Source organism: Manacus vitellinus, unplaced genomic scaffold, assembly GCF_001715985.3.
Source record: "Manacus vitellinus isolate BGI_N305 unplaced genomic scaffold, ASM171598v3 scaffold_60_pilon, whole genome shotgun sequence".
NCBI classification, from domain to species: Eukaryota; Metazoa; Chordata; class Aves; order Passeriformes; family Pipridae; genus Manacus; species Manacus vitellinus.
In genome coordinates this window covers 3,452,969-3,469,010 of record NW_021940687.1, presented here as the reverse complement: position 1 = coordinate 3,469,010, position 16,042 = coordinate 3,452,969, and the positions used below count along the sequence as shown (strand labels likewise).

The 16,042-nt window shown below is 44.5% G+C and overlaps 1 protein-coding gene across 3 annotated transcripts in view; it reads left to right on the top strand.

The window, feature by feature from the left end:
- NEU2 (neuraminidase 2) overlaps window positions 1-16,042 on the top strand; it is a 36,442-nt gene that overhangs the window by 18,921 nt on the left and 1,479 nt on the right. For 2 of the 3 annotated variants that reach the window (XM_018083103.2, XM_018083104.2), the window contains one exon: window positions 14,495-14,699. In XM_018083103.2, coding sequence (XP_017938592.1) covers window positions 14,495-14,699 — 205 coding nt within the window. Of the gene's footprint in view, window positions 1-10,755; window positions 11,015-14,494; window positions 14,700-16,042 lie in introns of those variants that run through there. The other variant, XM_008924942.3, reaches the window with a different exon arrangement.

Genomic DNA, 16,042 nt, shown 5'->3' with positions numbered 1-16,042 from the left:
TCAGGCATTGTGGGAAGGTCTCTGGATAGAGGTAAGCATACATGTGTAAACATGGACACAAAACGAGTGTGTCCTATATTAGTTATTACATATGACAGAAAAGGATACGTGCCTTCACACAGTGCCCTCTGTGTGAAACATGGGCTATTTATAGTAGCTACTTTGTGTTAATTAACTAATATATCTCGATATATACTTGATAAATAACACCAGATAACTGCATATTTTTCTGCTGCAGCATGATTTATCTTTTTGACTATTTACTGGTTCTTTAGAATTCAAAACCAATTATTTAAAAATGTGCTTTCCCGTGTGCCACTAATAATTGACATCTCTGATCAAATCATGCATCTCAGAGAGTGATCCTGCCCTATCCCATTAAATTCCATGCTTCATCCCCTGGGTCTCATGTAGTAGATGTAGCTATGGGCTATAGCTAAGATGTTAAAGAACTCCCCCTCTGGAGCTATTCTACATATGTGTGTGTACATATCTATGCATATACAAACACACACATGCTCTCCTGTTGTGGAAGAGGAGCCAGCCTCAGTTTTAAAGCACACAGAAGAGCAGAAGTGGAAATCTGCAAGCCTTTCTGGTTTTTATTATAAGCTCTTAGAACTAATTAGATGAAAATCTGACCTCATTTCTATTCCTTTCCTTAAATTATTTCACATGCAATGGTGAAAGTACATCTTTGCTTGAAGATTTTGAGAGAGTCCTGAGAAGTAAAATGGATAAAGCCCATCTTGTTCCTCTGACATCACTGACATACCTCTCTACTAACAAGAAGTCTTGGCTCTAGAGGAAGCCCCTTTCCTTTTCCTGCTGTTTATGAAATGTTGTTGTCCCTGATGCCACCCCATTCCTTATTTCTGCTTAGAAGATTCTACTGAAACTGTTGCTAAGTAGCTGTGGTTTGAAACTCATGAGGTTTTCCAGGCTTATCTCTGGAAGAAAAGCATATAATTAAAACCAAATCCCCGCATCTCCAGGCTGGGGGGAGTACACAAGCATCAGCTTGGGGCTGGATATGCAACATAGAGCTTACACTCAAAAAGACTCAATTACTCAGGTATAGAAGCTTTAGTTTCCAATGAAATGGTTTAGTCAAAAACACGGTACGAGGACTGATGTCCTGGGCATAATTCCTGGCTGAAGGCAGAGAGGTTTGGTAATGCCAGGACACTCAGAAAAGGAGGATCAGCAGATGTCTTGGCTGAAGCTTTTCAAGACAGACTAGTTAGTAAGCAGACAGGCCCAGTGTCCCTTGGGCAGACAATACCTGCACTGCTCTTGGGGAAAAATATAATGATGCTCAGTTCTATTTCTAGATTTGCTGGCTGTGTATGAGACACTTGTTATGGAAGAAATGAGCAGGGGTGGTTGTTTGAACTGCAGAGAGGTAAGAACTCAGAGGGGGTTTTATTTGAAAGCTTTCATGCAGAAGCAGGGAAAGAGAGGGCTGACTTTGTTGATCAAGAAATAGTAGAGCTCTCAGTTTTTCCTCCCTCAGTGGTTATTGGGTGGAGGGTCCAAGGAGTGCTTGTTTGGTGAATCTGCTGGCAAATTTGTAGCTGCAAGGGAGCCAGAAGTCGGTAGGATATCAGAATACTGTTAGGCTGGTTACTGCTGGCTTGCAAACCCAGGCAGGTTTGGAGTGCTGCTATGCCAGGCTGTCCTTGTCAACTGCATTAAGCTAATTTCAGCTAATTTCAAACCTGACATAAGCTGATACTATTCTTACAGCCTGTTACTCTGACTGCAAGTGCCTTTAGTAACTCAAGAAAAGCAGTTGATACACAACTCTGGAAACTGTGCAGCAAACAGCGTGGGCTGATGCAAACCTCCCCTTCAGGAGGGCTCCTTTGAGGCCCCACGGGAGGACCTGGCAGGACAGGAAGCTCTCAGGGCCGCAGCTCCTTCTCTCCTGCTTCTGGGGGACTGGCTCAGGGCCTAGGCAATCCCACCCAACCCTCCCCCACTGGCCTCTAGTTTGCCAGCTCCAGCCCTGGCAGTGCTCCAGCTCCCTGTGCATCCACAGGGACTCTCCAGCTTTGGGCCAAATGAGTGTGTCTGCAAGCAGAACTCTGTAGCTCACTCCACCCAAGTGCTAGGAAAGATTGGCAAACCTTTCCCTGTTGGATCTTTCCTTCTAACAGCCCTTGTTACCCCCCTCTTCATCCCCAGTTTTTAAGCATGGAAAGAGGAAGGCTGGGATAGGGGCAGTGAATCTCACAGGATCCAGGATCTTGAGCATGTCAGAGAGTTTCCTGAGTCTTAGTTCCCCATCTCTACACTGGGATTGGTATATAAGTTTATGAATACTATATTTCTTCCACAACCTTTTTTCTTCTGAGTTACTTGAGCAGGAGCTTAATGTAAGTACAAGAGCATGACATGAGATAGCCTAATGTGTTCCAAAGAGCCCTGGACAATACTGTAATTAAAGGAAAAAATGAACCAGTTTGAATATTCTTTTTTTGGTTATTTTTCATTTGATGCTTTATACATTTCAGACTCCAGGTGAAAAGCAGGCATTTTTTCTAGGTTTCTAGTTCCTCAGTGTCCCTGTTGTTCTTCCTCAGTTTCATTTGAACTGGCTGCAACTTCTCCTAAAAAAGGGTTCTTGTTTTAGGAATTGCTCCTTTTCGGAACAGCAAAGTGCAAGTTTTGCACATTGAGTAACCTGCTTGACCTGGTTTTCATAGACATCTGTTTGAAAGATGATTTTGGATAGGAAGGACAAGGCAGGGAGGAGATGCAATTTCCACATTGTTTTAGGCTTTACTGAGTCTTGTCAGTTTTCCTTATTTTAGATCTAATGGGACAGCTTCCATGGGGTGCTGCTTGGAAACATGAAATATTTCCTCTAGGTGCTATGGTGGGAAAAATGATAATTGCCTATAGAAATCATAGAACAAGCTACTTTCAAAAGGAAAATCTGAATGAAAACCCCAGGCACTGGCCACATACTCAGGGAGAGATGTAGGTAATTATGTAGTCAGAGAACTTTATATTGTCTTGCAAATGTCCTCTCCAAATTATAGCAGTGTGGGACAATGGCTTCTTTTTCTCTGGGCTCTTCTTTTCTGGCAGTTACTGTGGTGTTTCACACATACTCCTGTATTTACAGTTGGTCTTAAAGTGGATTGAATCTGGAAAAAATCAGCCCTGACTAAAATTTCTGTCCATCTCTTAAGATGGATGTCAACCAGTTAGTACTTTTTGCAGGTTCAGCGAAATATTTTAAATACTTTTCATTATTTTAGAGCAATTTCCTACTTTCAACTAGTTCTGGAAGGGACAGCTGCACTATAACGGTGGAATCTGTTGATAGTTTAGGATCTCAAGAGCTGTCTTGTTCTTATGAAATCCGAGTCCTTGTTTACTTTGTGCATTTAAAAATACACCTAATTGCTGGGACAGAGTTCACAGCTACATTGGATTCCCAGCAACTGGTCTCTGAGAGTGAAAGGAAAGATCAGCTAAGGGGAAGGATCAGCCTGGAGTTAAGGGGAAAACAAGCTGTTTTTCACATTTCCTGTCTTTATTTGTATATTTTTTTAAAGCCAGATCACACATAAACGGTTGCCAGGAAAAATCACCACTTGTCCTGCCCCTGGAAAAAGACACAGTTTGGTTGGCTGGTTTGGGGGTGTTTGCTGTTTAGTTGGTCACATTAATGCTGCTCTGTGCAGGCTCTGACCAGGCTCCCTCCCTGGGATGGCTTTGGTGCCTGCCAAGTTGTGCCAGTGGCGTCTCTCCTCTCTGTCAGCCAGTATTTCAACAGTGTCACATCTGTGCTCTCCCTGGCTTGCACGCAACTCCTTCAGAGTGGCTTTGCTTGTAGAGCAAAGTCAGTTCTTTCCTGGGCACTGGACTTGTGCCTTTGTTTGTGGCCTGCCATTTCATTCCTCTTCCAGTATCCCCCCAGATTAGGATTTTACTCACCTGACACTCAGAGGCTGAACAGTCTCTCATTTGCCATCGGGATGAGGTATGTCCAAAAAGTCTGAACTAAGCTCCCCCAGGCAGTTAGAGATTTGCAATTCAGTAGTGAATCCAGAGGCAGGTATGTCCCACAGAAATTTGCAGTCCTTCAGTCCTTGTACCTTCCTGTCAGTTCTGCTTGAGAGTAAAGTTTCCCTCAAACTTTGTTTGCTCAGTTTCCAGAGTCACAGCAAACACAGTTTAAAGGCACGGCTTTCTCTTTACCCAGATAAGTTAGTACAAATATGCCCTGAATGTCCTTTGCACTGCTTGTGCCAAGGCTTAATGACAGGGCATTGTTAAACCTCCCATATAAATCTTTAACAACTGGGTGAAACTTCAGTCCAAATATGAAAACTCAAATAAGTGAAAACAGTAAATGGCATTTGCTTACACTTTAAGACCCACTGGCTCAGAAACTGCTCTTGCTTTACATTATTTACAGCCAGTTGAGATGAAAAGACCTAAATGTTTATGACTATTTTTAGATTGCCATTTCTTAATTTCATGTGTATTCACATACCTGGGCACTGGGGTGGATATAGCAGTGCCAACTTGGTTTTATTTTAAGGCCTTTTGGATCAGTTCATCCAAATGCCTGTTATAATTTCCTCCCTTGAAATAAATAATTTGATTTCTTATTCAGGTTACTTGCTTGCTTTCGATGATTTGAATGCCCCTCTTCTGGGGGCAGCTTAGGCCCAGTGCTTCAAAGGAAGACAAACAAGTCTGTAATTGCTGTAGATACTTGTGCAGTGCTATACTTAGGAAGGAAGTTTTCCCTCATCCTCGGATAACTCACTTGGTATTTTTAAGCCTGCAGTTGGATTGACTCTTACAAGAAGCATCACATCTCCTGCTGAATTTTATGCTAGTCTTTCCTTTGTTTTTTATTTCTTTTTGAAGTTCACTGGACTTACCAAGTCCCTTGTTCATCTCAAAATATATTAATTGTTCACAACATTACCCTATTCCTTTTAAAATGCCACTGTGTGCCCAGCCTGACCATGTGGAAGGTCAGATGTTCCTTGAGTTAAGCTTGGGTTAATCTGAGCTCAGTCATCACAGTTTCATGGTCAGCAGTGTCAGTGTCCCTTTATATCAGCTGAGGGCCTGGCCATAGAGGGCTGCCAGCAATTAATCCTGTAATGATTAATCAAGGTCACCATCAGACCTGTGCACTGCTGGTCCGAGAGCCAGCAGGACTGGGAGTGAGGGATGCCGTGGAATCTGGGCTCCTCTCTGTCGCAAGAGCTGCCCAGGGTGACTCTAGCTAGCCTCGTGCTTCAGACTGGCTTACCTGAGTGTCCCAGCACTGCAGAGTACATGAGGCAAGGGACTCTGGTTTTATTGCTTTTTCCAGCCAGTAAATTGCTCCAGTGACTCCTTCTCAGTGTTGTTATTTTGAGAGTAAATAAATCCTACTTCTACAATCCCCTTTTTGTGTGTAAATCTCACCACCTCTCTTCCTTTGCTTCCCATGGATTGTGCCATTCAGTTTGTTACAAAAATAAGGTACATTTATTTCTTTTTCTCTTCCAAATGGGCAAAGTAAATGGAAAAATATAATGGGCAGGATGTTTATTGGGTGTTGTCTCTCCCAGGGTAAGGCAGCTCCCCTGTGACAAACTCACGACTCACCGTGGAGAGTCAGAAGGCTCACAGGTCTTACAGGCTATGGGGTGGCTGCTATGCTTTGGGTTGAGGGAGTATTTTTTGATTTACAGGTCTTACAGGCTATGGGGTGGCTGTTACACTTTGGGTTGAGGGAGTATTTTTTGATTTAGTCCAATTTTTTCCACAAGGTGAGGAAATAAGTTGTGAAAGGCTATGACTTAGTGGGAGAGAGACACTGGCAGAGGATTCTCTGCTTACTCCTGCTCATGGAAATCAACAGTAATGTAACTGGAGTCAGTGGGGTGTGAAATGGCGTCCAGTGAGTACCTGCTCATCCTGCCTACTGCTCCTACAGTTGATAAGGATAGCGAGGTGCTGGTCTCAGATGTGCTCAGAGGCTCTTTTCCTTATCTAGAATTGGCACTAAAAGAAAGCAGTGAATGTTTCCTCATTCAGTGAACCCTGTTTCCCAAAGAGCTCTGCCATTAGCATCTGTCCGTTATATTCATAATTATTATTACTCTGGCTTTTCCTTGTTTGCTTTTTTCCCCTCCCCTGACAGAGCAGACTTTCAGTCAGAGTTCAGGTCTATAGGATTTATCTCCTGCACCCTATTCCCCAGCACCTGGAAAGCAGCCCATGGTGTTTGGACTGCAATGTGCAACCTGGTGTGATTGGTGCCTCGCATGGTGTGACCCCACAGACCTCCTGGGTTGTTAACCAGCATCCCCAGGACAGCAGCCACACTGCACTGCAGAGAAAGAATCCTGAATTACCTGGGCCAGCCTTGCCTTTTAATGGTGCCAGGAGTCAATGGGCACAGGTTTAACATTTTGCAAGGGAAATACACTGTGATAATTTTCAATGGACTATGTGTCACTCACTAAATACCAACTCTTGTTTTCCTCCTAATTACTTTTCACATACACTCAGAAGCATTAGCTTCTGAATTCCTTTCCTCAGCCTCCATTTGCAGCTATTGCTGTATCTTTCCTAAGAGGTGGCACCCGAAAGTGAATGTGGTCCTCCAACTTCAAATGCTCCATTGTTCAGGATTCTGTCATTATATTATATTCTGCATTATTTTTATATCCTCTTATTAATGCACCCACACACCCCATTTGCATTTTTTAACCTTTTTAAAAACGTTTTCATTACAACAATCAGATAAGGGCAATGAAGTAAGCGTGGAACAATAGAAGTGAAGAGCTTGATCCTCCTCAGACTGAAACCTGTTTTAAACTTCACTGGTGACACTGAAAGGAAAGAAGGAGAATCAAGCTGTGCACATCTACAGAGGGACATCCACTTTTGATACTTAATAAGGAACAGTTTTGTAGAATAGTTGCAGCACACAACATGTTTGGAAAAAGCACTTTTATCAGCAAGGATGGGTTTTGCAGCTAAAGAACTGTGGTATGGGCTGAAGAGCAGTGCTGGAGCCTGGATGCTGGCAGTGCTTGGTGCTGACTGTGCAGGGAGGCAGCACAGGCTGCCCATGTTGACTGTGGGTTTGCCCTGCACAGGCACTGGGGTTCACCCAGTTTAACCTCCCTGGAGGACTAAGCAACACATTCTTTATTTTGGGAGTAGTTTGAGCCTCTGCACAGCCCCATCTGATACCTGTCCTGAGGAGTGGGCTGAAGGCAGGGCACCCCAGCTGGCTGTAGAGGAATGTGTGGAGTCCTGCTTGGAAAGGGAGATGATAAAGGGAGATGAGAGGTGACCTGAGGCACAGCCACTCTGCCATGTGTGTGCTGCCACCATAGCCCATGAAACCACTGCCACCACAGCAAGCACATCTGGGACTTCCACTCAGAAGAGATGGACAATCAGTTTTAAGCTGCAGCTGGACAAGGTGATTTCTGTTAAACAAATGAGTATTTATGGGCTGTCTGGCTGCAGCAGCCAAGTGTCTGACTCAGAAAATCACCCGAGTAACACTGCTGCTAGCCAGGGAGAGGAAAAAAGGTGAAGAAATCCATAAAGCAATAGCTCATGTCTGGCATTCTGGCAAACCACACCTTAGAAGCCTCCTTCATGAATTGCTTCTGCTTTGGATTTTCTCCAGGAGTCACTGTTGAAAGTTAATATCTGGTGGATATCAATAGCATTGTCTCTGGAGGGACTTTTCCTCCCATTGATTGTTGCTTGATTCCAGGTAAAGCATTGAGATACAAATGCCTTCGGGCTTCTCTAGTGTGCCCCAGTTAGGCAGTACTTCACTTGCCCAGTTAGACAAGGTTCATAAACACGGGGTGTGGTTTTACCATGCAGCTAATTAGCCCCACTGGCTAAGTGCCAGTCTGGGAGGTGAGTCTGCTCCTCCTGTCAACAGCTTTGAGCTCCTGCTCCTACTGCAGATTCTGCTGCTTGTTTGACTCTTGCTGACGCAGTCCAGGACAATGACCTAGCAGAAACTGTTCACTTTTTTCTTTATGGATTAGTGTTCTGCCAGACTGACATCTTCTGATGGCTTGCCAGGGTAAGATGAGCATCCGTGCTGGCACAAGAAGGGATACAAGGTTGCTCAAGAGAGAGGAAGGAGAGCAATACAGAAGCATTACATTAATTAAGGTAGTCAGATTGGTTGTAAATCCACACCTTTGCAACTCCCTCTTTGGCTTGCACAGATCAGCCACAGCTGCCATCAGTTGAAGAGATTTCCTTCCCCTTCTGTCATTACTAGCAAGATCTGTTTGCAGGATTGTTATTTTCATTTTTTCAGATCACTTCCAAGACGAGAAGTATTAATGGCAGCAATGGAAACAGCAGAGAAGAGGAGAAAGCAGGGGATGCAGCTAGGAAAGGTCCTTTCTGACAGCAGTAGCACATGTAGTGGTGAAATCATTTGCTTGAGTACTCCCAGCAGCTGCAGGTGCAGGCTGAGAGGCTCTAGGCCAGGCAGGGCATAAATGGAAGAAGGGGTGCTGCCTCCTCCTCTTCCTCAGCTGTGACCCCAGGCTGTGCTCTACCCTTTGTTCCTCAGCCTGACCCTTCCCCATAGCTCATTGCCTGCAGCTACTGTGATAGTTTGATCCTGGAACACCTCCACAGAGGCTCTGGGAGCTGCACCTGCCTGCACCAGCATGTCATCCCTGTATCCCTGCCTGGGCTCCCCTGTGTTGACCCATTTCTTATCCAGGAAGAACGTGCTGGTGGATTGGAGGTGTGGGGAGCCAGGAGAGGAATGCTGGATTATCACAGCACTGTCACCTCCTGGTTATAACACTTTTGTGAGGTCTTTTGGCAAACTTTCCCAGAGGTCAGGATCACTCTGAGAGGAAGCACTGGGACCAGAGGGACTTTCCTGTCCTCAGCCCCAGGGCAGAAGAGGTCCAAGAAATAAGACAGCACAGGAACTGTATAACCATTTGGAACACCAGCTGCTCCACAGCGCTGTCAACCCGTGCAGGTAGAAATATGCTGCTTAATTACTATGATAATGTAAAAGTCTTTCCCTATTGTTTGTCCAGCTCACATGGAGCCACCCCTTATATGCAAAGCAGGTTTGCTATTTAAATGTCAGCTTGTGTATACATGCCAGCTCCTGGTTTTCTTGGGGATCCAAGACAGCTGACATTGCTGCCAACATAAATAATTTTGCAGGCTGGAGATAGTTGGTAAGAGCGTGGTGAGCCTCCCTTTTATCTACTCCAATAGGAGTGCTTTTTGGTTCTGGTGGTTTGTTTTTATTTCCTTTTGACGTGACTTCCAGGAGACACAGAGTGAAAAAGGTATTTATTTTTCTTTTTTTCTTTTCTTTTAAAAACAAACAAACAAACAAAGTTTTTCATAACAGGGACATTGCTAGAAACGAAAAAGGTAAATACAACATTTTGGAGGTTCAAGTAGGAGTGCAATTTGTGTATTCCTCCACGAAACATATTTTAAGAAAAATACTACTGCTTCATGTAATTCCTCCCTATTGCTAAGAAAACCTCCACTCTAGGGCACAGGAGCTACTGCCAGCCTGAGCCACAGCAGTTTGAAAACAGAACTTGGTCGATTGTTTAGGAAACCGTGTAGTGGAGAGCCTGAAAATCCCCATGTAAATGTGGTATCAAGTTTTTACCAGAAGAGAAACTTTCTGTTTCTAGTGTGGTTAAAAAGTTTAATCCAATTGGCTGCTGGATTAAAGTAATTCCAGTTTTGTGTCTTTTTCAGTTTTGAATTCTGAATGGTTTAGTTTGTTTAAGGTTTATTGTTTGACAGTTTCACTGATAAGGTCTTTCTGACTTTACATTGAGGGTGATTTATTGGACTAAATAAATGTGTGTTGCCTGCTTGTTATGAATTTCTATAGCCTAGATTTAGTGTGGGATCTGGTCTAAGGGCACAAGCAGGCTGGGGATGGAGCACTCCAGTGCTGGGCTGTGGCACAAACAGGCACAGCCAGGCTGTTCAGCAGGGAGGAAGGGCTTCCACACAGGAATACCCTGTGCAGCAAGGATTCGAGAAACAAACCGGGTCTTCTGTTTCTTAGTCCTATACAACTGGAACATGGCTACTCCTGGGAGCCCTCTGTGCAATATCCCAGTGGAAATGCCTTATTTTCCTTTAAGTGAAACAGAGAATGTGTTTCAGCATTAGTTGAAATGCTTTACACATTTGGAAAACACTGTAAATCCAGGACTGATGTTGAGTACAGAACAACTTATCTTGGATTCTTATGCTTACCTTGCAAAGCAGAGTTTTAGTTGGGTTTTGTATTTGGCTCTGCCTGGGGTTTTTTTTTTGTGTTTTTCCCCCCAACCCCTCCCTGAATGGGTTGTCTGTTTTTTTGGGACCTATCTAAAATCATTCAAGAACAAGCTGCCTGCTGCACAGAGTGTAGAGCTCTCTGATGGAGACCAAGGGATAGAGTTCAGCTTATTACCTCATCTCTGCTGGTTTGTTTTTAAAGACACGCTGTCATTTCAGCTTGGATCTGAACATGTTAAGAACAGGTCTATACAGAAGCTGAGGCCAGTGGAAATGTTATCATTTTTAGTCACTAAAGCAAATAAACATGCAAGGGCTCATCCTGCTCTATAGACAAGTCCATGTGAGCTGCCCTGAAGGACAGATGAGGAAGGAACAAGTACCCTCTCCTGGAGTCTGCCAGCACCTATCCCTTACTGCCACTTGGGCTCCTTCCAGGCATGAGATCCAGCACAGATTCATTTGTTGACAACTGTTATTTTTTTTGACTCTTCTGGTGTGCTGGAAACAGTCTCTGCTTTGGAAATCATTACAGCTGTGTAACTTGCAAACTATGAGTAATGGCTTCCTCCGGTTTAACTCCCCCTTCTCTTAGTGTTTGCACTGTGCTCATCCTTCCCTGTCTGCCTGGTCCTGCCCGGAGGTGAGGTACTGGATCTCGGTGCAGCAGCTTCCCTTGTGCCTTGGAGAGGAATTGCAGGTAAACATCATTCTCCCTGAACCGGACACTTGGCAGGGATAAGCCTGGGAAATGAATTAAACACTCCAGTAAATACCAAAATGACGAAGGGAATATTGGCTTAATGGCTACAAGACTAATTTCCCTTCTCCTCACCAGCACCTCTCTCATCTGGGAAGAGGTGAGGAACTATGTTCTTTTCTCCTAGGAAAAACTTACCTTTCTCACTCTTTTACCTCAAGAAAGTACAGCTAACTCTTCTCTCCAGGGTCATTGAGTTGATGCAGATCTGAGCAATTTTTGTCTTCTTGTGTACAGCTCTCCAGAGTCTCCTGCTTGTGTTTCAGGCCTTTGTGTTCCAGAAGTTTATCTTTTTTTTTTTTTTTTTTTTTTTCCCAATTATAGCTCTTGGTATTTCAAAAGATACTGCTGTGATCTACAAACTTTGCCATTGTCCTTGGGTCGTGCTGCCTGCAATACTCTCTTCTTCCTTGCAGGCCAGGCAGTGCTATTTCAGTAGGGTTTAGGAGCAGAGTAGCATCATGGACATGTGCATCCTCTGGCAATTTAACCTGGGAGGGACTGGTGTGTCTGATTTGAATTCCTGCAGTGCTGGAGGATGAACTTTGGAACATTCTTCCTGTGGCTGTCCTGTCAACGATTTGCCCATTTTACTTCTCTTTTATTCAGGAGGGTCTAGTTAGTGGGTTTGCCTTTGAAAATGGGTATTGAAAAGGAATTGAAAAATCAATTCCTTTCAGTTGGCTGGAGAAGTAACTAAAGCCAGTGCTATTTTTTTCTTTAATATATAAATATTAAGAACTTTAAGTTTATTTAAAGATCCTGCATTTTGGATTCTGTGTGAAACTCAAACTGTTATGACTCAATCTCTGCTTGAGGATCCACGAGGCAGAAGGCAGAAGAAGCTGAATACTGACTTTAACTGTGTTTAAAAAAGGATGGAAGAGTTTCTCTGCAGATGGATACACAGTGTGTATATACATGCATCCAGCCATAAGAGCCACACTGTGTGTAGGGAGCACATATACAAGTGTGTGTATGTGTGTGTATATGTATGTGTGTGTATATACACACACTCACACATACCTCTCTTTAGTCTCTGGATAGATGGAGAAGTCACTTGGTTCCAGTATTTTCCTTGATTGTAGTTGCGGGTGCTGTGTCCAGGAGCCTCAGGCTTGTTTCTATGGCAGCTATTCCCAGTTCAGTGAGTTCCTCAATCCCCTTTTGGCAATAAGGGGAAGAGTGTTGTGACACTCACACTGACTGTGTCATGGAGGGCTGAGAGTGTGGGCAGAGGTGTCTGCAGGTGACAGGCTCACGTGGGAGGGACTCAGGTGCAGCACGGCCTCCTGTGGCACTGGTCTGGATTTCCATCAAGGGCTTCATGACCCAGATCTCTCTTTCTCTTTCTACCTCTCCTTTATATCTTTTCTTGGTTCTTTTCCTTCCCTCTTGCTCTGCCCTGAAGCAGGACTGCAGTAGCAGAACAGCAGACTGCAGTACCATGAGCAGGAACGCCAGGGAACCTGTGCTGCACTAGACAGGCTGACTAATTCCCTTTAAATAATCTCCCTTTAAATAGTCTGGAAGCACGCTGGTGAGTTCTGTTTCAGGAGCCATGAGCACACAGCCACAGCTGTGGGCTGTATAAATAGCCACAGCCATGCTGGGAAGTAGTGAACAGCACAGCTATTTGTTCTAGGAAGGTCTTCCTGCTTCCTTCATGTTACTGCCTGGATAGCTGGGATCCAGTTCTGGAAACATTTAGTACAGCAGAGGTGAGGTGACAGTTGGTGACAGTGAGGAGGGAGCAGCTGCTCCTGGGAGATGGACTTCCCTCTGCAGTGGCTTTGGATCTGAGTGGCAGTGGGGCTGTGAGGCTGGAGTCTGTACAGGTTGCTTTAGCTCAAACAGTGCAGTTCAGACCCTTCTGAGCAACGCTGTGAGTTCACAGATCTCACTGGTATTTATAGCAGCTGCAAGGTGAAAGCAAGGAAACACTCCCTGTCTGGCTATGGATCTGGAGAGAGTGTAATGTGATGGTGCTGTCTGAGGAGGATGAACTCAGCCTATCTGTGCTGTCCTAACTCAGGAATCAGCACTGCAAAACAAAACAATTTAAACAAACTGTGGACCTAGTCAAGGTTAGTTACACTGGCTAATACAAGCTTTCCTCTTAAACATGGAAGAGTGCAAACTATTCTCCAGGTAGGTACATGCACTCTGCAGCTGCCTCCACAGCTGGTCCTGAATTGTCAAGGGAGCCTTCAAAAACACGAGGATCTGATCCATGTCCAATAGCTACTATAGCACTTTCCAAGACTTGGATAAATAGGAGAATCCTCAATGAAGAGTGCAGCAAGTCTTGCCTCAGCTGAGGTAGGAGGCATTTGAATTTCTTACTCATAGTGTATTGTCATCTTCTCCCTGCCATCCTACCCACTCGATGCGTCAGAGATCTAAGGCTTGATTTTTTTTAATATTTATTTTTCTTTTTTTTTCTTCTCCCCTTCCCTGCTGAGCAAGGGATATCCAAGCCTTCAGTTTCTGGTGTATCATGTCAGAGACATGTATTTTCCTTCTCTCTTTTTCTTTTTTTTTTTTTCTTATTTTTGCCCCCATCCGCTCAGAGATAATTCCCTCAAGCCCACCGGGTTTTTGCCAGGGTAGGTTGGCTCACAGGAGGAGCTCAGTGCAAGAGGACAGTGGGCCAAATGGGTCTTGGGAGAGGAACAGAAACTGTGTGGGGCATAGCACAGACCAGGTACACAGAGGCAGCTTCCTTAAATTCTCCCTCATGTTTGCTTTCCTTCATAACGTTGCTTTTAAGTCACTGTAAAGAGGACAAGGTTTTCACCTGGTCAGAAGTGCCACCCAAAGCTATGGGACACCATTCAGACTGTTCTTTAATCTTACAGAAGGAGGGAAGTTCTCTTCCTTTCTTTATTCGTGCTCAGTGCTTGTCATCCCCCAGCTGGGGCACAGCTGAGGTCAGGGATTGCCTCAGTGTGTCATTTATATGAAATTTTAAACTCATATTTAGCAAAGCAGAAGTTCTGTGCCAGGTTTTGGATACACCATCACCAGAGACATTAATGGTCTTCTGAGGGCAAGTACTACAATGTCTTATTATCAACAGTCTTCTGAATTACAGAGTAAACCCACAAAAGTCCCGGCCTGTGAATTTAATTAAAAAGACAAAACAAAGCACAGCTTTTTTATTAACTGTATTTAGTGCACTTGCCTTGCAACACTCCAGCCATATCAACCAGGCTGCTCCTGGGGTAAGTCTGGCCTCAGTTCCAGCTACTCTGCTCCATACAGGTTCTCTTCGGAAAAGCAGAAGAAAAAGACAGAGCTGAAAGTAGCAGAAATTGTTTCAGTGCAGGACAGGCCCCACTGAGCAAGGAGAGCAAAAAGCAGCGCCCCATCACATTTTGCTGGGACAAAATGCAATGTGCTTTGTCTTCCCTCCAGCACAATGGCTTCGTTCCCTGTCTTGGAGCAAGAGACGTTGTTCCGGAACGGAACCTGGAGCTATCGCATTCCAGCCCTGCTCTACCTGCCCCGGTTCAGCATGATCCTGGCGTTTGCCGAGGAGCGGGAGGATGTGGTGGATGAACACGCCAAGCTCATAGCGATGCGCAGGGGCGTGTACGACCCCAGCACACACCACGTCCAGGTACCAGTGTGGGGAGGGAGCGGGGGCACTACCCACCTGTGCTGCTCACATGGCTCCACAGCTTCAGTGGATTTGCCCTCTTGCTGGAGGGACAGGGCAGCTTCTCCTCCCCAGTTACAGGAGACAAATCTGCCACTAAATAATGGACGTGATGGGATTCAATCCTGTGACCAGGCAGCTGGTGGGGGGACTAACAGGGGGCAGGTACAACAGATACTCCAGGAGAGGCTTTGGGCCCATCACTGGGGATGGGGATGCAGACAGAGAGAGGAGACAGAAGTCCTGTTGTGGCAGCCAAGATGTGGAGGAGAGGCAGAAATGGGGAGTGGCACAAGGATAAGGAGAAGTAAATTAGCCATCAGTTGCTATTTAATTTTGTTTTTAATTCATCATCTTAATACTAATTTCTGGTTTAAAAAACAATTGAGAACAGCAAGTCTCCCCACGCAAAAGAGCGTTGTCTGGTGTGTTGGTGCCAGGGAATTGGCTACTTTATTAACCTACCAGTTATTATTAACAGTTATCCTGCTGGGTGGCTGGGGGTGGTGGATATTCTATTTATAGTAATTTGTTTGCATTTGCAAAGGCATAAATGTGTTGGGGGGAAAAAAAGTAATTATATTTTTGTGTTCCAAACCTTCATTAGTTGTCTTTGATTGTACACTCCTAAGAGCTGGATTCTGCCTTGCAGAAGCAGCCTCTGAGCACATCTGCAGTATCAGACCATTCAGGTTGCATCTTGTGTAACTCTTTGTAATTCAGTTAAGTAGGGCTCAGTTGGTCATAAACTTAGTCATTTGTGTTCACATGTTAGATTTTCTTAAAATGGAAATATTAAATATTCAAGAAAAGTTAATATAGGCTGAATAGACAAAGAGAAAACATGATCAAAAAGGGGAATCAGCAACTCAGGGCAGAAAAGCGAATTAGTACAATCTTACTGGAAACCACTTCTTCTTTTACAAAGCCAATAACACTATTTAGGCATAATTTTCTAATAGCAATGTTAGTGTTAGAAATGTGATTGTGTTAGGTGCTATTCATTTAAAGAAAGAGAGGGCTTGCAGGGTAGTTATACCTGCTCTTTTCTGAATCGGACAGCTCAGGGCCCAAATCTCCATACCAGAGCATGGAAAGCCATGCAATCTTAGCCCAGCAAGGGTCCTCAGTGTAGGCTGGGATGCCCATTCACACATGGATCACAGTGGAGGAATAGGAGTTCGAATGGAAAGGAATTTGTCAGCATCCAGGATACTTGCAAAGGGCTCGGGTACCTCTGTGGCCCCATAAGAAGCACTGACACAGCACAGTGTCTGTACCAGCACACTTTGACCACTGGGCAC